Genomic DNA, 22,937 nt, shown 5'->3' on the forward strand with positions numbered 1-22,937 from the left:
CATTTCAGAGTCTCTTTGGTACCTGACACAGAGGAGGTGTTGATCAACTAGACATCGAGAGACTTGTTTGAAAAGTACAATTGTCCCCAAGGAGCTTGGCCCAATGCCCAGACCCATAGCAAAGCTCTAAGAGGACAGTGAATGTTCACTACTCACAGTCCTCTTTCAAAGAACATTGACAGAGTAATTAACCTCAAAGGGCCTGCCTGTGCCTTGACCTAGCCTATTGCATTATCAGTGAGCCTACAAAATTCCAGAATGTGCACACTCTGTCTCAGGAGGTAATGATCCTTCCAAAGCCAAATGCCAAGCTGTCCTCTGTTCTCCTGGCACAGAGTAGAGGGTAGACTGAGTGAGGTGACAACCACCAGGGAGCTCTTCCCCTTCAAAGCCTCATGCTTACCTGCCATAGTGTTTTTCCAGAGAAACCTGTGGCTTAATGCTTCTTGAAATCTGGTGCCTACACAAAGACTCAAAACAAAGGGATGGAGAAAGATTTACCAACCAAATGGAGAGCAAAAATAAATAAATAAATAAAAAGCAGGAGTTGCAATTCTCGCATCTGATAAAATAGATTTTAAAGCAACAAAGATATAGTGGTAAAAGGATCAATGCAACAAGAAGAGCTAACGATCCTAACACCCAGATACATAAGACCTATAAAGAGACTTAGACTCCCTAGACTCCCACACAATAATAGTGGGAGACTTCAACATCAATATCAGATAGATCAACGAGACAGAAAATTAGTAAGGATATCCAGGAATTGAACTCAGATCCGGAACAAGTAAACTTAATAAACATTTATAGAGCTCTCCACTTTAAATACACAAAATATACATTCTTGTCAGTACCACATCACACCTGCTCATAGGTTTAAATGAAATATTGATCGGCCATTATTGGCATAAAAGAAGTTTTCAATACCCATTTTTAGAATTAAAAAAAAAGAAATCTGATGCCTACACTAAAAAGGTCAAATCTGTTAGTCATTCATGGCTTGGTGAGAACTTACTGACTAGCTTACTCTTCACTTCAATATAAATGATATCAGCTGTTTTGACTGGGGCAGGAGGAAGATAATTGGAGTCCAGAATCCTTCTCTGTGCTTGATGGGAAGGGAAGGGAAAAGTGGGTGAAGAGAAGGAGAGAAGATCCCAGGGTAGGAAAAGACACCAGGTCACATTCTCCCAGTTTACAACCACGGCCACTTAAAAATTTTTATATGTCGTCCGGGCGTGGTGGCTCACGCCTGTGAGCACTTTGGGAGGCCGAGGCAGGTGGATCACAAGGTCGAGAGATCGAGACCATCCTGGTCAACATGGTGAAACCCTGTCTCTGCTAAAAATACAAAAAAAATTAGCTGGGCATGGTGGCGCGTGCCTGTAATCCCAGCTACTCAGGAGGCTGAGGCAGGAGAATTGCCTGATCCCAGGAGGCGGAGGTTGCGGTGAGCCGAGATCACGCCATTGCTCTTGTTCGTTCTGGGTAACAAGAGCGAAACTCCGTCTCAAAAAAAAAAAAAAGATTTTTATATGTACCTCTCCAGACTGTTGGTTTCTCTCTCTCTCTCTCTCTCTCTCTCTCTCGCTCGCTTGCTAGATTTTAAGGCCTTCAAAGCTGGAAACAAGTCCTGTCTTCCTGCGAAAGTGACCGGAGTAGGATACACTCTTAACAGATGCTCAACAAAATTTTAATGAAATAATAACGGTGGTGGTCCAGGGTTGCCCATGGAGACCCAATCATAGAGACGCTTCTGTTTATTGACCTTGCTTGATAACAACCTGCTGGCTTCCTACTAAAGCCTAGAAAATCAAAGTCTCACAGAGCTGTGGGACTCAGCTCCCTAGAAACAAAAAGCAATAAAATCCTTATTGAAGGAAAGTCCTTAGACTTCAACTGGGCCAACCTCATTCATTCCACCTACGTGGAGGTTGAGGTCTAGAGAGGGGAAGAGACCTGGCAAAGTCACTCAATAAGTCAATGGGCCATTACTCCAGGAGGGCAGAGCTTGTGTTTCATCATTTTTGCCCTCTCAGCACCCAGGTGAGTCTTCCCCAAAGGACTCTGTTGGTTGCTTGATGGTTGGGCTATTGACTAGCAGTAGACCACCATCCTTCACTGTGCTGCCCAGGACTGAGGGGTTTCCTCACCCAACTGACACCTGGGTCATTGGCTTTGTCCCTTCTGGTGGTGAAAGTATAGGCACAAGCTTAAGAAAGAACAGCTGGATTTAGTGCAGGTGGGAGAGGGCAGCCTCAGGATGCTGGTCCATACTGACATGGCTCGCCCCACAGCTAATCTCCTCCCATGCCTGCTGGCTCCATCCCTCATCACTAGCTGCATGCCTAGGGCATGGCCCTTCAAGACAGTGTTATCTTGGGCTTTGGATCCAGCTGTCACCTCTCAGCATATCCATTGCCTTCCTGGCAACAGGCAGGAATTGGTCTCTCTTTAACTCGCTCTGAATGATCCCTCCCCAGCCCCTAATGGGCTACTAGATGTGAGACTGACTGACTTCTTCCTGTGGCAAAACACAAAAGCAAGCTCTAGTGCTTCCCACTGAGAGGCAGTATGGAACAGTGGTTAAGGGTGTAGGACTTGAAAATGGCTGGGTCTGAATCCTAACTCCACTGTGTCATAGTGATGAGACTTCAGGAAGGTCACGTGAACTTTCTGTGCTTTGTGTTTTTTAATCTGTAAAATAGAAATAACAATAGATCTACCCTACATTTTTGTGAGAATTCAATAAATTAATATCTACACGGTACTGGAAAGTGCCTGGCCCAAAGTAGGCACTATATATATTTTAGCTGTTACTATTATTTCCTTCTTTTTGTAGCCACCATGGCCCCCTGTGCCAAAGCAAAGATTCTACCTACTCAGATGAGCATCTCTGGCCCACCTTCTAGGTCAGCAGCTTTGTGGTTAATGTGTCATCTCCATTTCCTAGGGAAAGATTTCAGGAGCTAGAGAGCAGGAAAAAATATCAGGAATCATCTTCCCCAGCCCAATTTACAATCTAGTCGTGAGATTCTCTTTGAGATAGAAAGTGCTACCCTGCAATGTAAATACTCTGCTCTTTCCTCGTTGGGTAAGCTTAGCATCCATTCCAACTTTAGCGTAAAATACTTTCCTCTCTATATATTTATTTGCAATCAGGGAAAAAGAAAAGAAAGGAAAATCGAATAGAAGTGATAGATTTTAGACCTGGAATCACTTTGAAGAGGAGATCTGAAGAGGGCCAACATCTTCAAGAAAAATTGCAGTTTAATTTGAGACAGAACAACTCAAAAACACTATCATATTTATTTTTGATAAGTTTATGTTATACTCACATTGAATATGTCATATGCAAATGAGAGTTTGAATATCCAATCCATTTCATAATCCGAGTTTCTCAAAACATCCTGAAAAACACAGTTCTTCAGAAGATTCCTAGTGACTCAACCTGAAGCACAGTGAGCTTTAACGATTGAACAGATAGGACACTAATATAGCTTGTATTTTTGGCCAGTGCTAATACAATGTGAGGAAGGAGACATTAAACCTAATAACGGGAAATATCCCCAGGATATACCATAACCTGACTCAATATTGAGAATTCATGTAGTCTTGAGTTTTGCAAACACTTCCTTGTTGCTGACATAAAGCTGTCATTACATTCCACAGTAGGATGGGCCCAGGAACACAGTTCAAGAGTAGCCATGACATCTTAAGAGAAGAAACCATGCTCAGTTTCCCCCCAAAACAAAATAAACCAGACATTTGGCTAATTTGATTCCCAGAAGGTAGCCTGACAAGGTAATTTAGGTCTTGCAATTAGACTAGAGAGGAACTGCCCTTGGATGAATAGCAGAGGGCACAGAGAAACTTCCTTAATATCTGTCAGTAATCAAACCGAAGGTGCATTTTACTATTTTGCTTACCTTAAGACTTCCTTTTTTGCAATACTGGGTGACAATACAGATGTTAGGTGGTTTGGTGCAAATACCAAAGAAGGGAACAATGTTCTCGTGCCTTAATTCACACATCTGGAAATAATCATGGTTACAAGAGCTCATGCATAGAGCATGTCTCTATGCCCAGGACCATGCTGTGTGCTTTGCATATTTTCAGTCAATTCCTACAAAGACCTTGCGAAATAAGAATTACTACAGATATCATTTTACAGATGAGGGAACGGGTGCTGAAAGGGAAGGTAAAGTAACTTGAAGACATGCCTATAAGTGGTAGAGCTGGGGCTGGGCACAGTGGCTAGCCAAGCACAGTGGCTCACATCTGTAATCCTAGCAATCTGGAAGGCTGAGGCAGGCAGATCATGAGGTCAGGAGTTCAAGATCAGCCTGGCCAATATGGTAACACTCTGTCTCTACTAAAAATACAAAAATTAGCTGGGCATGGTGGCATGCACCTGTAATCCCAGCTACTCGGGAGGCTGAAGCAGAAGAATCTCTTGAACCCAGGAGGCAGAGGTTACAGTGAGCTGAGATCATGCCATTGCACTCTAGCCAGGCAACAGAGCAAGACTCTGTCTCAAAAAAAAAAAAAAAAAAGTGGCAGAGCTGGGAGGTAAACCCAGGAAGTCTGCCTCCAGCAAATAAATCAGAGGAATGATCAGTGTCTAACCTCAGCCATGGGGATTAACTCAATCACGTCACAGTAAACGGACTCAGCCCTGCTTCCCTGCTTACAGCTGTCAGTGCCAGTGTGGGGCCCACAACAGGTCACAGAGAAGGAGCAGGAAGTCAGACTCATGAACCTGACTCCATCCAAGGGCCAGGTTCACGGTTGGTAGGTAGGTAAGCAGCCATCACAGACACAGAGAATGAAGGGCCAGAATCAAGGTCAGGAAGAATGAAGGGGTAAAAAACAGAGGTAGGAGAGGGAGAGGCCAGTGGTCTGAGATTCAAAGTCTGGGCTGTCAAGCCAGGGGAAGAGGTGGGTCACGTTAAGGGAAGCAGCCTCCCATCTCTGCTCCTTTGGGACCAGGATGGCCACATGGTTTCCCTGGAATTGGAGAAAAAGTAGAATGTTCCTAATTCAGAATGAACTGGGAAAAGCTCCACTTAGGGTTAGGGAGGGGAGCAAGAAGACTGGGAAGAAATCCACCAAGGAGCCGATCAGGAAGCCCCGCTCTATCCAAATCAACTCCTTTGGTGGCTCTGTGCGTGGCCAGGCACAAGATCTCCAACTGGCATCACAGCCCTGTGAGGTCAGTATGATTAGACCATTTCCAGATGAGACTGTTGAAGTTATGTAACTTGCCCAAGTTGCACGTTTTTAGGTAGTACAGCCAGAGCTTGAAAACTTGACTCCAAGACTGTATGCTTTCTATTATACAATAATGTCCCATTATACTCAGAGGAAGTCATGAGTTCCAGTGATAAGCGTAGGTTTGGAGTCAGCTGCCTTATTCGAAGCCCAGTGCTATCACTTACTACCTGGAACAACTTTGAGTTGTTTTTAACTTCTTCAATCCTTTATTTTCTCATCTGTAAAATGGGATTAAAAATAACACCAAACCTAAAATAAAAAGTTGTTTTTTTTTAACCCACCAATCTCATAAGGTTGTTCTGAGCATTAAATCAGTTAAAATACTGACCACTGGGTGACTCAAGGTCTGGCACATATTAAATTTTCAGTAAATGGCATATTTTATTTGTATTGCCTATGGAGTCTGCTTTCAGAGAGTCACTTAGTCACCACAAAAACATATCATAATGTGGTAAGAGCTGGAGAGAAGAAGGCATAGGATCTGGACACAAGAGAAGTAAATATAAACCCAAGTCCTTTCACGTTTAGTATGAGGGCAATTGCAAAGGACTCAGGGCTGTGATGGGAGTGCCATGGGGGAAGGAATACCTGTGGGATGAAGAAAAGGATTCTTGGAAGAGGTGATGTTTACGCTGAACCAAGAAGGATAAGAAGGTTTCACATGGGTTGTTGGGTTGGTGGGGTGACATTGTCGGAAGGTGAAATACACGTGGCAAAATCAGCAAGACCAACTGAATGAGCACAGGATTTAAGCTGGGGGAAAATGATTAGAAAAATAGGTAGGGACTAGGGAGTCAAGAGATTTGAGTCCCTAATTAAAGAGTTTGGGCACTATCACGCAGGCAACAGAATTGGGAAATCCCTCGATGGTGTTTGACAGAGGGGAGAGGAGACATTTTCGGAGGTTCAATCAGACAGTGATTTTCTATGTGTTGTTACTTCTTTCTATAAGTGGCCGGTGACCACCACAGAGAGTTTTGTATGGATGGTGGTCTCTAAGATATTTGGTCATATCCCGGGAGGTTTTTGTAGTTTGAAAACTCAAGTAAGCAAACCTTTAAGAAATCAATTTCTGTTGCAAAGCGAATGATTTTGCTCTAGTCTTTTCTAACCCCAATTTAGAGCAAGTGAACAATTCTTCCCTTGCTCAGAGCTTTCTGCCCTTACTCTCTGGGACCCCCATTTTAAAGAATAAATACAATTTTCTACATACTTTTCCCCCAAGGGGACTTGAATTTGAGAAGGACTGCTAAGTGCAGGCAGCAATCACGGTCTGGGTATGGGAGGGAGGGTGAGAGAGAACAAGCGGGAATTCCATTCCAGGCTGCAGCAGCAGCCACTGTCTACATGGCAGAAGCACCAGCCCCCATGACTGATTCATTGACGCCAAAGTAGCAAGGATGAAATTATCCCCACTCTAGGACTTCACTGTCCATTAAAGGAGCCACTAGCTACATGGGGCTATTTAAATTATAATTAATCAAAATGAAATAAAATTAAAATTCAGTTGCCCAGGCACAGTAACGTTCAGTAGCCACAGGAAGCTGGTGGCCACCTTATTGGACGGTGCAGATTTGCAACATTTCCGTCATCACAGAAGGTTGTATTGGACAGAGCTAAGGCTAAACTAGAAGCCAGCTTGCGAATCACATAGAAGATTCTTTAAAATGCAGGCTCTTGGGCTCCACACCAGACCTACTGACCCAGAATCTGCATTTTAATAAGAGCCCCAGGTGATCCGTATGCACATTAATGTTTGGGAAGCACCAGTCTGGAGTCACAAGATCACCCTGACTTTTGCTTAGAGAATGTTATCCTATTCAGAATGCCCCGCCTGGCAGAAAGGATGCAGAGAACAGGGCAGAGATACACACTAAGACCTACGGGCAGCCACCTGGCCTCAGAAATACCTGATAAAGCCCTACTGGGGCACAGAAGAGCTCTTCCCCCTGCTGGCTCTTGACAAAAGAGCTGAGGTCCACGGAAATCGTCATACTAGGTGAGTTACTGTTGTTGCCCCTTGACATGGGTGTGTCTTTCTGGGATGGCTATAAAACAGGAAATGATTTGGTCACTCGCAGTAGCAAGGCTAAGTACTGAAGGGAATTCATTCTGAAGATAAGGAAGCTGAGTGCCGAGGTCAGACAGTTAATAATAAGAGAGTCAGGATTTGGACCCTGATCTTTCTGACCTGCTACCTGCATCACTCTAGGACGGCATCGCCCCTTCATCCACGCTCTGTGTGGCATCTGTGCCACCATAGAGGTATAGGTTAAGAGGGAAGGCTCTGAGGTCAGACTGCCCAGATTCAAGATCTGGCTGTGGCACTTAATTAGATGTGTAGCCTGGGGTTAGAGTCATTTTCTTAAAGAACATCTAACGAGGTTGTCTCTCTGTTTAATACCCTCAGTGCCTCTCAAAACCTAGAGAGCACCTTCTAAGCACAGGAATCCTGTTTTCAAGGAGAATCTTACCTGGAACCCTAATGTAGAAATGAGGTAGATCAAAGCAGAGCTGCTTTGGTGGAAGAGGGAAGAGTAAGTTTCCAAATCCCCAGGGACGTTTGGAGCCGAGTTACTAATGAATTCCAGTCACCTGCTCTTAGCATGCTGAAGCCTCCCTGACTCAGTGCCAGCCAAGCTTCCCAGCCCCCAGCATCCCACATCTCATTACATCCCATGTGACTTCACTCTTTTTCATCACTTGCAAACCTATACTTTTTCAAATGGCACCTCCTCTCCAAAGCCTTTCAGTCCCTCCATCTGCAGGGCCTTTGTCTCACCGTGGAGACAACTCTGATACTTGCCTCCCTCTGGAGGCATGTCATTTGAAGGATATCCCCATGGCTTGTATGATGCTTGGCCTGTAGTTGATGGTCAGGTGCGTGTCAAGCAAATGGACACTATTGTATTAGTCATCAATTGATTAAATGGGTTAATGTGGTTTTGAAAATAACTAAATCCGACTGGGTGCCATGGCTCACACCTGTAATCTCAGCACTTTGGGAGGCTGAGGCGGGTGAATCACCTGAGGTCAGGAGTTCGAGATCAGCCTGACCAACATGGTGAAACCCCATCTATATTCAAAAAAGAGGGCCTGGTGGCGGGCACCTGTAATACCAGTTTCCAGGGGACTGAGGCAGGAAAATCACTTGAACTTGGGAGACAGAGGTTGCAGTGAGCCGAGATCATGCCATTGCACTCCAGCCAGGGCAACAAGAGTGAAACTCCTTCTCAAAAAAAATAAAAATCAAAAATAAAATAAATCCTCCCAAGGAGACAACTTTAATATCTGAACAGCATCTACAGTTTTTACCCACAGAGTAACAGAGCAAAGGGAACTTTAGAGACTGTCAATCATTTGTGAATATTTAGAAACTGATTCTTGGGGAGGTAAAATGTCATTCTCAGATTCAGCAAGCAAGTAGGAGGCCTAGATCCAGAACTCAGGCCTGGAGACTCTTCATGAAGTGCTCACTTTATAAATTAACTAGCTTCTTGCTCTTAGAAGCTTCTAGATGAGGTCCCTTCCACAAATCTCCAGCAGTAACCAGGAAAAAGATGTCTGAGTTATACGTGGCCTCACCTTTTTCTGGGGAAGAATGATGATCTGGTCAAAATCGATTTGCCACCAGATGTCTTGTTTTGCCTCTGCAGGTTTCCCCTCTGTATCCTTAAAATCAGACCTACGATGGCAGCTCCCAAGACAGGAATCAGGATCATCATTGTGAGAACCACAGCAGGCATGCCTGAAGGGTAGAGGCATATTACCCAGGCCTTGCCCAAGAGCAGCAGCAAGTGCATAGCTGCCCAGACCGGCCCCGCCAGGCAGGCTCCTTGAAGGCTCTCCTCCCGTAGGTCTGGGGTAGGACACACGAAGTCCACTCTGACTTGTCTCTTCCAGGAATTCTTTCCTGACTACCACCCTAGTTCCCATTGCAATTCACCTCCCCCTGTGTATAGAAACTTCCACTGCAGAGATAATAATGATGGCTTCTAGCTCTACCACCAGTGTTATTAAACATTTAACAGTGTGTTCTACTCAGGGTTGTTCTCCAGGAATGAACCATCTAACTCCAGGGCTGGGCTCCTCACCACTGGGGTACACTCCCCTTCTCAGACTCTTTCAACCTCCCTAGAGATGAAGTTCCTGAGACGCAAATCTCAGGAGCCAGTTTCCCTTAGGGCAGTGGTTCTCCACAGGGGAGGCAGGCGATGTTGGCTCCTAGGGGATATTTGGCAATGTCTGGAGACATTTTTCGTTGTTCTAACTAGAGGGTTGCTACAGGTGTCTGTAGGCAGAGGCCACGGATGCTGCTACACATCTTATAATATACAGGAACACATAGCTCAAAACACCAGCCTCCCCATGCACAAACATGATCTGGCCCCAATGTCAGTAGGGCTGCCTGCCATGGAGAGCCCTTGCTCTAGAGAATCTTTTTCTGCTACCTTTTCCAAGCAGCCATACTAACCTGTAAACGCAGGCTCAGTTTCACAGAGCTCATTATGAAATCCACAGCAAGGGAGCCGTGGGGGCCAAGTAATATTGGAGAAATACCTTGTGGGTCTTTAAAAGAAACTAAAGGTCAGCGTCAGCTCAGTTTATTCTATTTGACTTTATCTCATGTACAACAGAGATGACCGAAAAATTCATGTTATTTGCAAAACTCAAGCTTTGGTATCTCAATTCAAACGTCTACAGACCTGTCCAGTTTGTCCAACGCATCTACACTCTTCAAATCCAGCCTTCAGGTAACCTCATTCAAGGAAGGCAAGGTCTTGTTGTTGCTAAAATAGCTTCCTCAACCTTTCCACTGAAACCATGTCTCTTTTGGTTTAAAAGATGACATGCCAAGTCAATGTGGCTGGGACTTTCGCCCGTGTTTGACGTAGACAAATCTTACTATATAGCAGCTTGACATTTCACACCATGAAACATCTCCTCCTGTGTGGAGTGTGCTTGTTCCAACAATACTAAGGACCCAGTTGGCCAAGGTTACTTTGTTTCCTGACCCATTTTGGTCCATTAAAATTCCATAAGAGAAGGGGAGAAAAAAGCCTCAATTTGGCTAGGTGTGATGGCTCACCCCTATAATCCCAATTCTTTGGGAGACTGAGGTGGGTGGATCAGGTAAGGTCAGGAGTTCAAGCCCAGCCTGGCCAACATGGCGAAACCCTGTCTCTACTAAAAATACAAAAATTAGCTGGGCGCAGTGGTGCATGCCTGTAATACCAGCTACTCAGGAGGCTGAGGCAAGAGAATCGCTTGAACCCAGGAGGTGGTGGTTGCAGTGAGCCAAGATTGTACCATTGCACTCCAGCTGGGGTGACAGAGTGAGACTGTCTAAAAATAAAAATAAAATGCCTCAAGGTGAATCTGGATTGGAGGTAGTGGCAGTGGGAGTGAGTGGAAATTGAATTACATTTTAGGTTTCCTTTTAGTTTTCTCACTGATTTATAGCTTAAAGAAGAAAAATAAAGGATTTTTTTGTTTGTTTCTTTTTTGTTTTTTTAATTTCCCAGCTATTCCTAGGTTCTGGTTGCTGGTGTCAACAGGTGTCTGGGAGTCAGGCTGTCTAGGTGAGCCATTTCAGGGACTGCAAACCCATCCCTGTAGGGGACGCTGTGCTCCACCACCCGCTCTGGGTCCAGGGCCTCTCCCCTAGACCATGGCCAATGGGACCACTGATTGGAACATCAGAGGAGAACCAGACCCTGGTGGAGGCACAGTTAGTGAACTCTCTGTTCTACACTGAAATCTGACACCGTCAAGCCGTATCTTCAGTCAAGGGAAAAAAGTCATCTTAAAGGCCCAAAGTCTATCTTCACGAGCTCCCAGAGCACCAGGCTACTTGGTGAGTTCTAGGGACTGGAACTCAAACTGGCCTTCCCAGGGCCCTCCTCTTCCTACATCTCTTTCTGTAGCACAATCTACACTTGCAGAAATGTCCTGCCAGTACATGATTACTTTCTGATAACTGTCATAACGAAGAAAAGGAAGAAAAAGGGACTCATTTTCAGATTGCTGTAGGGCATAGACAGAGTAATCCATGTACCTTTCTCCCCAGGCATCCACAAACACAGGGCTGGTGATTCCTAGAAAGAAGAGATTGCACAAGGTCAGGAGAGGAAGAGGAACGCATGGCTCAAAATGCCAGCCTGCCTCAACCCAAATCAGCAGAACCCCCTTCCCCAGCAGCCGTGAAAAACCAGACAGGGTTTTTGCCATTTCAGGGACTCTGAGACAGGGTCAATGGGGACAAGTAAAGGGAAGAAGAGAGTTCAGAGATGGCATCCTGGTAGGGCTAAAGGGCCACAGTGGGCAGGCAGATGTATTTTCTTAGGTCCACACTGGGGAAGCCCATCCAGCACTTAAAAAACAAAAAAAAGTTTGTTTCCAGTTCATTTCACTTAAAACTTCAGATTTGTGGTTCCCTTGAACAATCAGATGTGACATCATGGCAGCAGTTGTCTGGGGCTGAGGGACAGCTGCTTCCTCCTGTTCCTCGCATCTTTCTCCCCTGACCCCACCCACCTCATGTCTTCATGCTGCCAGGCCCTAGGGCACAAGTTTGCAATCTCTGTTCTCAGGGCAGACCCTTCCCTCCTGGTCTTGGTGCAGAGGCTTTGCAGGGCACTCAGTCCTGGCCTTGTGGGCTCTTTGTTCTTAGGATGTGCTTAACTCCACTCCTGAAGGAATGCATTAGAGATCTTGGAAGCACAGCTTCACTTGAAGCACAGCTCCTTCACGCCCAAACTAGTGCACAGGCTCTGACAGAGGACCTGTTGCTGATTTTGTCCCACTGGGGACAGAACACAAAATTACTGCTTATAAGGCACCTAACAAGTGTCAGGCACTGCAGGTGTTGTTGACTTCCCATGTCTAATCCCAATTCCCTTCAGAGGGGGCACCATAATCTGCTCCCAACAGGCGAAGCTTAGAGGCATGAACTCTTCAATTCTTCCTTCCAGGGCCAGGAAGAGGCGCAGCTGGTACTCAAACCCAGGTCTATCGGGCCCCAAGTGCCATGTTCTTTCCAGCAGGCCACACTGCCTTTCTGCGTACACATGTGTGGGCATCCTGTATGTGGGTATTAAGCACAGCGCCTTCCTGAGGTTTGCACGGGAAAGGCCAGAGCTCCTGCAACAACCGGGACCACTGCTTTCAGTGTGCATCGTGTTCTCTGAGCCAAATCCTGTGGGGGTGGGGGGCCTGTTCCCTAACTTGGCCTCCTGGAGGACACTCTCCTTCTGAAATGGTGCAAAAGCCCTTCAGTACTGGCCAGTGGAATGGATGCCACCATGTAGCAGAAAGGAACACCGGAAGCAGAGACAAATACTCCAATTCTGCGAGATTTGCCCTGCAGCCCATAAGGGAGCAGAAGCCAATTGCGAAGGGGTGAGGAGGGCCCTTTGGTCATGAGTCCCTGAAAGGGGTCCACGGGCCCCAGAACCAAAGTGGGATGACTCAGGCTCTTAAAGGGCCTCACTGCTCTTCATACCCTCCTCTCATTCCAGCATGAAGAATTCCTAAAACAATAGGAAAGAGGAAATGAATTGGTCTGGCAGAGGGGATTAAACTGACTGCAGAAAGACGGATCCTCCCCTTGGAATCCCGACCTTTTTTAAGCAAATGCTTTAGGGTCTGAAAGGAGAGAGAGAAGTAGGTGAATATTTCCACTTGCAAAAGGTATTAATAGGGTAAACATGACCTGCTTCTATGAAAACTCCAAAGAACAGGCCTTGACTGGTGTCTTTAAATTTTCAGACAAATTTTAGGTATCATTTATTGAGTGATAAGCCAAAGCAAGGACAAAAATAGTGACCATTTGGCCAGGCATGGTGGCTCACACCTATGATCCCAGCACCGAGGTGGAAGGCATCCTTGAGCCCAGGAGTTCAAGACCAATCTCAGTGACAGAGCAAGACCCTGTCTCAAAAAAAAAAGAAGAAGAAGAAGAAGAAAAGAAGAAGAGGAAGAGGAAGAAGAAGCAGAAGCAGAAGCAGCTACTATTTAGTGAGCAAATACTATGTGCTAGGTGCATGTCATATTCTCATCACTCCTGTTACAGGACAGCAAAGAACATGAGCCCTGGAGAAGGCAAGTTTATTTTGAATCCCGGCTCCACCATCTAATAACTTTGTGATCTTAGATGCAGCTATTATTGCTTCTGTGTGTGGTAGCAGGTGTTATTCCTATCTTACAGGTGAGAGATCTAGAACAAGGAAGATCAAAGCAGTTGGTCAGCTCTGAGGGTGATTTCAAAGCAGTTCACTCCCCAGCCTATACGCATCCCCACCAGGAAAGCAAGAGTGAGTCTACAACCCATCTTTAGAAGGCTGTGGTGCCAGGGCCCCCATCACAGAGGCTGCAGATGGGAAGTGACCCCAGGAGATGCGTCTCACATTCCTGAGTTTTATTCTTAATAGACTCAGTGAATGGCACTGCAGTGGAGACTTCCCAGGGGGAAAGGGGATAAGGTGCCCAGCAGCCTCCTCTCCTGGTCTGGGCAGGCTCTGGGCAGAAGGATATGTGAACTGTGGGAGCTGGGAGGTCTTAACCTCAACCACCCTTATGGAAGGAAGACTGGAATCTGCACGAGAAAGATGAATTCTGAAGTTCAGTGTGAGGCAGGCCCTAAAAGAGGCTTTTAATTACACGCCCAAGATCTCAAAGCTCCCACAGGCCAGAGCCACAGGTCTGAGTTTAGAACACCCCCTAGCAGTAAGCCACCCACCCTGCACCATGGTCTGACTGGAACCCTTCAGAGCATTCACCAGCTGCTGTCCATCCTGGAAGTTGCCTCCAGCCTTTATCATCTGCTTCACAGACTCAGCATAGAGCAGGACGGCATCGTGAAGGTAGGCAGAGTATGGGCTCTCCTTCAATAAGACAAGTAAAGCTGGGTCTCAAGAGGTTCATGGACTCTTGAGTCACCATCCAGCACTTACTTAGGAGGAATCTCTCTTCTTCCACCTGACAATGGCACACAACACGTTATTCCTTCATCCCACAGAGAAGAGGCCCCAGCACATGCCTGGGCCTGTGCTATGAAACCCAGACATCACAGCCTTCATTTTCCCTCTGAATGCCTGGTTTCCCAATTAGATCTCCTGATCCTTCAGGAATGCTCTTCAGGCTGCAGGTGGGAGGGAGTATGGTTTCAAGGAAAGAGGGTACATTTTGAAACTAGACCAGCTCAACTTTTTACTGGCTATGAGTCCCAGGGTAATTTCTATAGCCTCTCTGAATCTCAGTTCATTTGTTTATAAAATGGTGATAAGCCAGGAGCAGTGGCTCACACCTATAATCCCAGCACTTTGGGAAGCCAAGGTGGGAGGATCACAAGGTCACAGTTCAAAATCAGCCTGGCCAACACAGTGAAACCCTGTCGCTACTAAAAATACAAACATTAGCCAGGAATGGTGGTGGGCACCTGTAGCCCCAGCTACTCAGGAGGCTGAGCAGGAGAATAGCTTGAAGCCGGGAGGCGGAGGTTGCAATGAGCCTAGATTGTGCTACTGCACCCTAGGCAACAGAGAGAGATTCTGTCTCAAAAAAAGAGGGTGAGGGATAAAATAGCTGTCCGATTGAATGTGACATTAGTTAAATGAGGCATAATAAGTAAACTATCCATTGCAGTCTCCGACCCTTAGTAGATCTTCAGGAAGACCTTCTATTGGTCAGTCAAGGAAAATATAAGTGCCTACTAAGTGCCAGGCACTGTTCTTCCATGGTACCAGCTACAAAGCTGACACTTAATAGATTGCTCCTCAAATATTCTTCAATTGATTATCATCTTGTATGTTGGGATCCACAATCAGCCCCCTCATTTCTAATTAAGCTCCTTGTCATCAGTGGCCTGTGGTCACCTGAGGGCTTCAGCTTGGCCCCACACTGGAAGTAGCTCCAGCTCTGAACAGAAGTCCCCTTCGAAAAATTCTCTGTGAGAGCCAGACACTCTGCTTCCTCATCACACACATCCTGGGATGAGCACAGGCGGATCCTCTCTCCTGACCATCTCTTCCCTGTTCCAGCCCATCTGCTGGCCCTGACCTGTCCTAGCTCCACATCTCTGACCACTCCATCCTGGGTCAAGGTCCTGGCATCCTCCTGGGAAAGGAAATTGCCATGGTCTGGGTACCCATTAATATCTGTTCTACACCAGGAGCAATGGCTTATGCCTGTAATTCTAGCACTTTGGAAGGCCAACGCAAAAGGATTGCTTGAGCCCAGGAGTTTAACAGCTGCCTTGGCAACATAGGGAAATCATATCTCTACAAAAAAATCATTTGTTTTAATTATCAGGATGTGGTGGCATGTGTCTGTGTTTCCAGCTACTTGGAAGGCTGAAGTGGGAGGATTGCTTGAGCCCAGGAAGGTGAGGATGCAGTGAGTGCAATTGCACCACTGCACTCTAGCCTGGGTGACAACGCGAGACCTTCCCTCAAAAAAAGAAAGTATCTGCTTCGCTACTTCCACGGTCAGTGTTACTAAATACACAATAACACAGCCTGGCCTGGGAGGTAGATGTCATTATCAGTCCCAGTTCACAGATGAAGAAGACCGAGGTGTAAGGAGGTGAAGCCATTCACTACAATGTCCTACAGTTAGCAAACTGCAGCAGTAGGATGAAGGCATAGCCTCTGCTCCAAAGACCAATGGCCTTTCACCCAGTAACCTCTGGGTGAATTTCACAAGAGAGCATATATTTCACAAGCGAGCATATATTTCACAAGAGAGCATAAAATTGCTGTTTATTTTGGGTGTGGAAGATGGAGAAATGCATGTGTGTGCGCACCTGCATGTGTGTTAAGGGGGTAGCGGGAGATGGGGAGAAATAAGAGAGAAAAATACAAAAGCCAAACACATATATGATCAAAGAAGGGGAGGGAGGAGCCTGAGCTGGAAGACTCGGCATCAGACCTGCTCGTCCAAGGAGATGGTACTGCGGAAGGGTGCCTCAGTGTTCGGTAGACTTGTTTCCAAAAGCCTTCATCTCCACGGCCTTTTCTGTAGGAGCTGAGGGCTATGAGAAGTACTGACCCATACACCTTGGGGAAGTGTGTCACTTTCTGATTTGTCAGTACTTCCTTCCAAAAACAGTCCTAAAAAGTAATAGAATACATGTTGTTATTCCATAGGAAATGCCTTGGCAAGGGAACTGCACGTAAGGCAATGTTTAATTCGAGCCACTACATTCTATGTTTTTTCATTCAAGAAGAATTTATTGGTAGGTGCTAGGCAAGATACAAAGACAACTCAGACACAGATCCTGCCCATAAGGAGCTTACGGTCTAATCATGTAAAGAAAGCACATACATGGGATACATGGTCAGAGCTATATTTCAGTAGGATGAATCTAACATTGGGTATAAAGTAGGCTGGAGTAAGAAGAGGTTGAGTGAAGCTGAGAGACTACTGCAATTACATAGGTGAGGAAGAAAGATGTGAAAGACTTGGTAGAACTGACAGGACTTAGCTGGAGACCGGATGTGGGGAATAACAGAAATGGATGCAAAAGACCCAGACTTTAGCATGGATGATGCCATGAACTGAAAGAAGGAACAAGTTTTTTGCAAATCAATGAAAATTTCATATAAAATTCTTTTGCATAGAACAAACTGGCTGGGATATACTAGGCACAATCAGGAAGAAATGGCTAGTTACCCAGACCAATAACGGAAGCACCCCAAAATGGCCAGCAACTTCCTCCCCTTCTATGTCCATCCCTCAAAATTTCCCAACGATTTCCTCCATGGTATAGTGCGTAATATTGATTAAACTCAAGAACCACTACATTCTAATCCTTGGAAACACAGTGATTCCAGAAGGCCTGCAATACAAGGTCCACGTTCTCTAGCTGGCATAGAAACAGTAGCAGGAAAGCCACAAATTAAAAAAACAAAAAATGTACCTGATGCATGCAGCAGCTAAGATCCAGAAAGTTGACCTACTATCAATGATTGCAGAAAGTTGAAAAGATTGAGATTTGTAAAGATTCTTGCTTTAATTTTTTTTACTTGTGGCTTAAGTGTTTTGTTATCGTCACCATAACCTATATTATTACTATTATGAATAGTATATACTCATACATATGTGTGTGTGCGTATATACATACATATGATGATATCCCTCTCACACACACACACACTCACACACACACATATGTATGGTGATATCATACCATAATGTTCTGCAGCTTGATTTTTTTTCCACTTAAACCTATACTGGCAATACTTTTATAAAATAGATTGATGCTATTCTTTGATGAAGTAGCATGAATTCAATCGCATGGACACTGGTATATTCTTAGTTCTATCTTCTTTCTGCCACTACACGCCAGTTGGAGCTGGATCATCAAGGTGTGGGGAGAAAGCCACAGGGAGCTGAAAAGTTTCCTTGCCAATACTGAATGTAGTCCATCCTCTCCGCTCCTCATCTGCCTGAAGGTGGAGACAAGGGGAAAGATGAAGAGAAAGGCAGGTGGTTACAATAGAAATCTAAGGTAAGAGAGTGTTCTGGAAAGTCTGGCATGCATTTAGAATTCCAGCTGATCAGCCAAAGAAATTTGAGATGCTTTTGTGGATCTGAAAGACTTCATGATAAAGAAAAATCTGGGACATTACTATATATCTTCCTTTACTCACTTCCGTCCCATTTCAGCTTCTTGTGATCATATTTTTTTAAAGTTTATTTTAGAAAGATAAAACTGCTAGAAAAATAATGCAGTGTATCCATAGGAAAAGGCAAGTGGCTTTTGCAGATGCCTGCTGTGTAATATGCTTACAAGCAAAGACACAATAGCCCCATGAGGCAGACACCATGAGCATTATTTCCATGCATCAGTGTCCTTGATGAGAAGTGGAAAAGGAACCCAGCCCACCTGGATTTGAATGCTAACTTTCCCTCACACCAGTTGGATGGCCTTGGGCAAGTTTTGTACCTCTCTGAACCTCAGTTTCCTCTTCAGTAAAGTAAGGATGATAAAAGCATCTACTCCATAGGGTGGTTGAGAGCTGAAATAGGCTTTAATGTATTAAGTACTCACAGTGGGGCCCAGCACTCCATAAACCCTCCAGAAGGCAGAGCTGTGTGGGGTGAGCTCAGAGTCTGAAAGGCCCCGTCTGGAAGACCAGCTTTTACTTAAAGTTTTTACTTCTTTAAAAACTCAGGGACTAGTTTAGGCATTCCTGTTTCCCAAAGCATGCCGTGTGCAAACTAGCAGCCATAGCACTGAGGTCTTTGCTGCAGCCTCCCCACAGTGTACAAGTCAAAAGAGTTTGAGATCACTTCTGTGCTCTAGGTTGTTTTGTTTTGCTTTGTTTTTGGCTCAAAAGTTAGAACAGCAGGCCTGGCTTGTGACTTGTCAGCCACACATCAGTTAAGAGGATCTCACAGAGGACCTAGAATCAAGCGCATTTGGACCTTCCGAGTTATGCTGGCAGCGGGCAGGAGTAGGCCATGGTACTTCTCTGCCATTTAATCACATCCCCATTCATGTTGAGAATATACAAATGAAGTAGTGGGTTTTATTTTTTATTAATTATTTGTTTATTTTTGAGATAGAGCCTCACTCTATTGGCCAGGCTGAATAGAGTACAGTGGCACGATCTCAGCTCACTGCAACCTCTGCTTCCTGGGTTCAAGCAGTTCTCATGTCTCAGCCTCCAGAATAGCTATGATTACAAGCATGCACCACCACACCTAGCTGATTTTTGTATTTTTAGTAGACAGAGCATTTCACCATGTTGACCAGGTTGGTCTCCAGCTCCTGGCCTCAAGTGATCTGACCGCCTCAGCCTTCCAAAGTGCTGGGATTACAGGCATACGCCACCACGCCCAGCCTCTATATTATTAATTTTGTGCCTTGTTCCTATCTGCTTTTAACACTCATAGAAAAGTGAAGAGTTGTCTTTTTTTTTTTTTTTTTCAAATAATCTGCTTGTCCCATTTTTCTCTCCAAATAAAAGCAACCGAAGACTCTTCTACTTACCCCTGGCAATTGATGATATGCTCCGAAGATGCTCTTGAAGAAGGGCTAGATGACTGTTGGTGTATCTCATGCTGGCCATGATGGTAAGATGGGATTCGAGTTCATTCTCCACAACCCTCCACAATTCATCCACTCCATCCCAGGAGGAAGCCCCAGAGTAGCCTCCACACATCCCAATGTGTTTCCAGCTCAGGTACTGGAGACTTTTCCGGAGCATGACACCAATGTTCTGCTTGGGTGGCACAAGTTTCACACAGGTGTCACACAGTTTTGTGTTTTGTCCAACAAAGTCAAACATGGGGATGTTCCACTCAGAGGCTAGCAAACCGATAACCTTGAAAATAACCCAAAGGATGCCTTTGCATAATTGAGTTTATGTACACGCAAACCCCAGTGTAAGGCATCGGCATAAACCTCAGATTCTGTGAGTCTATGGGTCATACGGGGCCCTCACTTTTGTAATGTTAATGACACTGTCTTGGATCCATCTTGCAGAAGCAAGATCTCAGAGAACAAAGATAACAAAAGCGAGCATTTATTGAGCACTTACTATTTGCCAAGCACTCTAAGAGCTAACATATATCATTTCAACTTTCACAACATTTATTATTATTACCCCCTTTGTAAGATAAAACAGGAAGACACAGAGATGTGAGTTACATAGCTAGCAAATAGCGAAGCAGGATTGGAATCCAGGAAATATGGGTCCATGGCCCACACTCATAGCTACTCATTCTCTTTCTTTCTTAATGTCTCCCTAATTCATTTTTCATTCATTTTAACGAGGGGCCTATCACATACAAAAAACTTTGGAGACCTTGCTCTTAAAGGAGCTCATAGTTTATTTCAAGAACCAAAGTACATAAAAAATAGCTCTAAAGTTAAAGATGTTCTTTAAGATTTATAGATAATAGATCTATAGCAATTTAGAGAAGTCAGTAATTACTTTTGATTAGGGAATTAGGGATATGGAGGGCAGAGGTAGAGGGATAAAGAAAGGTTCCATGACATTTGATATTACCTCTGAGACAGGTAGCCTTTGAACAGATAGAAATGTGTCAGGTGGGGAATTCCAGGAGAGATTGACCAAAATTTAAATGTGAACTTAATCCTGTAGCTCCAACTAATGATAGTTCTGGAGTGTTGTTGAGAAGAGACCTGTGCTGCTCCTTCCTGTTTATCTTTTGCATCAACACTTTTGACATGATACCCAAGGACATCAACAAAGCTCATCCCAACAACCAAATACTAGTCATTCATTTCCCTCATTTTCTTGCTGTAGGTAATATAGTCTGCCATACTTGATTCCTTCTCATTTACTTTCACCATCACTGATTAATGTGTCACATACACACCATGGAATATTATGCAGCAATCAAAACTGATGAGTTCGTGTCCTTTGTAGGGACATGGATGAATCTGGAGAACATCATTCTCAGCAAACTGACACAAGAACACAAAATGAAATACCGCATATTCTCACTCATAGGCTGGTGACGAACAATGAGAACACATGGACACAGGGAAGGGAGCACTACACACTGGGATCCATTGCGGGGAATAGGGGAGGGACAGCAGTGGGGGAGCTGGGGAGGGATAGCATGGGGAGAAATGCCAAATGTGGGTGAAGGGGAGGAAAGCAGCAAAACACACTGCCACATGTGTACCTATGCAACTATCTTGCATGTTCTGCACCTGTACCCCAAAACCTAAAATGCAATAAAAAATAAAATAAGATAAAATAAAATTTATTATACACATCATAGCCTACTCAAACAATTGATAGTTTTCTATTTAAAACCAAGCATTTGTTTCTTCTTAATTTTCCTGAGACTTGCAGCTGACAACCTAAGAGTGAAAAATAAGAGACTATTCACAACAGTATCAAGTTCAAACACTCAACAGAGGAGGAGCAGGGTAGATGAATGAACAATTATTGATTTGAAAGGCTTTCTGGCCAGATGTGGTGGCTCACGCCTATAATCCCAGCACTTTGAGAGGCTGAGATGGGAGGATCACCTGAGGTCAGGAGTTCAAGACCAGCCTGGCCAACATGGTGAAACCCCGTCTCTATTTAAAATATAAAAATTAGCTGGGCGTGGTCAGGCATGCCTGTAATCCCAGCTACTTGGGAGGCTGAGGTGGAAGAATGGCTTAAACTTGGAAGGTGGAGGCTGCAGTGAGCCGAGATTGTGCCACTGCATTCCAGCCTGGACAACAGAGCGATACTTCCTCTCAAAAGAAAAAGAGAAAGGCTTTATTTAAAGAGAATGTTAACTCTTCTAATTATGTAGTCTAATTGTATCTCAAAAATGATATTCAAGATCTACATGGTTATTGTTATGATAATGTGATCCTTGTCAAGAGATTATTAAAATCTGTACCATCATCTTTAAGGCCACCCCTTCCGATGGAAACTCAGTCAAAGTTTCCAGAGGTTGTATATACTCTACCTCAGCTGCTTCTGGGCATGCTGGTCCAAACAGGGCAGAAATCTATTCTCTCTGGACCTGGTTGTTGAAAATAGCAAGAGATTTCTTGGTGCTGCAGGCTGACTTGGTGTAATTGAACTCCCAGCTGAAATTTCCAAGGTCCACTAGCTCTGAGTTGACCTTGTCCATGGCAATCTGGAGGCCTGCACCCAGCCTTTGCATGCTGAATGGATGGGAGATGTTCCAGGGGCCTGGAAGACTACAGTGAGTTTAGCAGCCTGAAAACAAGTCACCAGCACACTGGAAAGAGCATCAGAACTAGTGTTGGGCAGTCAGCATAGCATTCAACCCCTGAACAAAGCCCAGATTCAATTGGGGCCTCAAGACATGGCTTAAGAGCCGTGGATGGCATCTAATACCTGTATCACTGCATAACTGTGAGAGGCTCAGCCTCCTGACTACTCATGCCAGAAACTTATATGACAGTGTAGAATTCCCTCAGGATCACAGCTTGCTTTCTATTCAGTGCCATTAATTAACAGAAACTCTACCTTTTCAGAGCCTGTCTTAATACAATCTAGAAGCAGTAGCCTTGCAGAAGGAGGCCAAGTCAGCAGGACCCAGGATCCAGTGACATCCCTGACAAACTTCAGATTCCTGGGCAAGTCACATGACCCCTCTGTCCCTCTCCACCAGTAAAATAAGAACCATAAAAACTACTCAAATGTAGTCAGATGGCCCGGGCTGGAATTCTGGCTCCATCACATATTAGTTGAGTGACCTGGGACGTACTCGTTCCCTTTTCTATGCCTTAATCTCCTGCTCCATAAAACAGGGATAAAACTGTAATGAGGTTTTCCCCAAAGTGACATGGTAAAGATGAAGAGAGATCATACAAGACTGGCTCTTGGAAAAATACTAGGCAAAGAGAGCCAGTCCATCAGTGTTAGATTTGACAATAGCATTGATGATGATGATAATGACAATCACAGGAATTACAATAATAACGATCACTTGCTGAATCCATCTTATAGGACATTTTTATGAAATAAGTAAGCTTATGGCTATAAGGTTTACTGATAAGCTGGCACAGTCTGTATCCCTCAGTCAGGCCTTTAGGGCACCACAGATTGGTTATTGATGCGTGAATGCTAATTCTCTCTCTACACAGATCAGGGCAAGGAGCTGGGAGCAGCTCTTTATGATGATAGGAAGCCGTTGCTAGTCCC

General features: G+C 44.8%; 1 protein-coding gene across 1 annotated transcript in view; it reads right to left on the reverse strand.

Moving 5' to 3' along the window:
* The window catches only part of LOC100406390 (guanylate cyclase 2G-like), a 37,747-nt gene extending 15,627 nt beyond the window's left edge, over positions 1 to 22,120 (reverse strand). Inside the window, 13 exon segments of the mRNA XM_078346863.1 lie at positions 3,339 to 3,410; positions 3,930 to 4,034; positions 7,188 to 7,325; positions 8,863 to 9,136; positions 11,132 to 11,375; positions 14,018 to 14,162; positions 16,207 to 16,241; positions 16,244 to 16,388; positions 16,813 to 16,835; positions 19,277 to 19,610; positions 21,730 to 21,962; positions 21,965 to 22,006; positions 22,009 to 22,120. Of these exon segments, the coding sequence (XP_078202989.1) occupies positions 3,339 to 3,410; positions 3,930 to 4,034; positions 7,188 to 7,325; positions 8,863 to 9,136; positions 11,132 to 11,375; positions 14,018 to 14,162; positions 16,207 to 16,241; positions 16,244 to 16,388; positions 16,813 to 16,835; positions 19,277 to 19,610; positions 21,730 to 21,962; positions 21,965 to 22,006; positions 22,009 to 22,120 (1,902 nt within the window).
* Between the last annotated feature and the right edge of the window lie 817 nt (positions 22,121 to 22,937).

The sequence above is a fragment of the Callithrix jacchus genome, chromosome 12 (genome assembly GCF_049354715.1).
Source record: "Callithrix jacchus isolate 240 chromosome 12, calJac240_pri, whole genome shotgun sequence".
NCBI classification, from domain to species: Eukaryota; Metazoa; Chordata; class Mammalia; order Primates; family Cebidae; genus Callithrix; species Callithrix jacchus.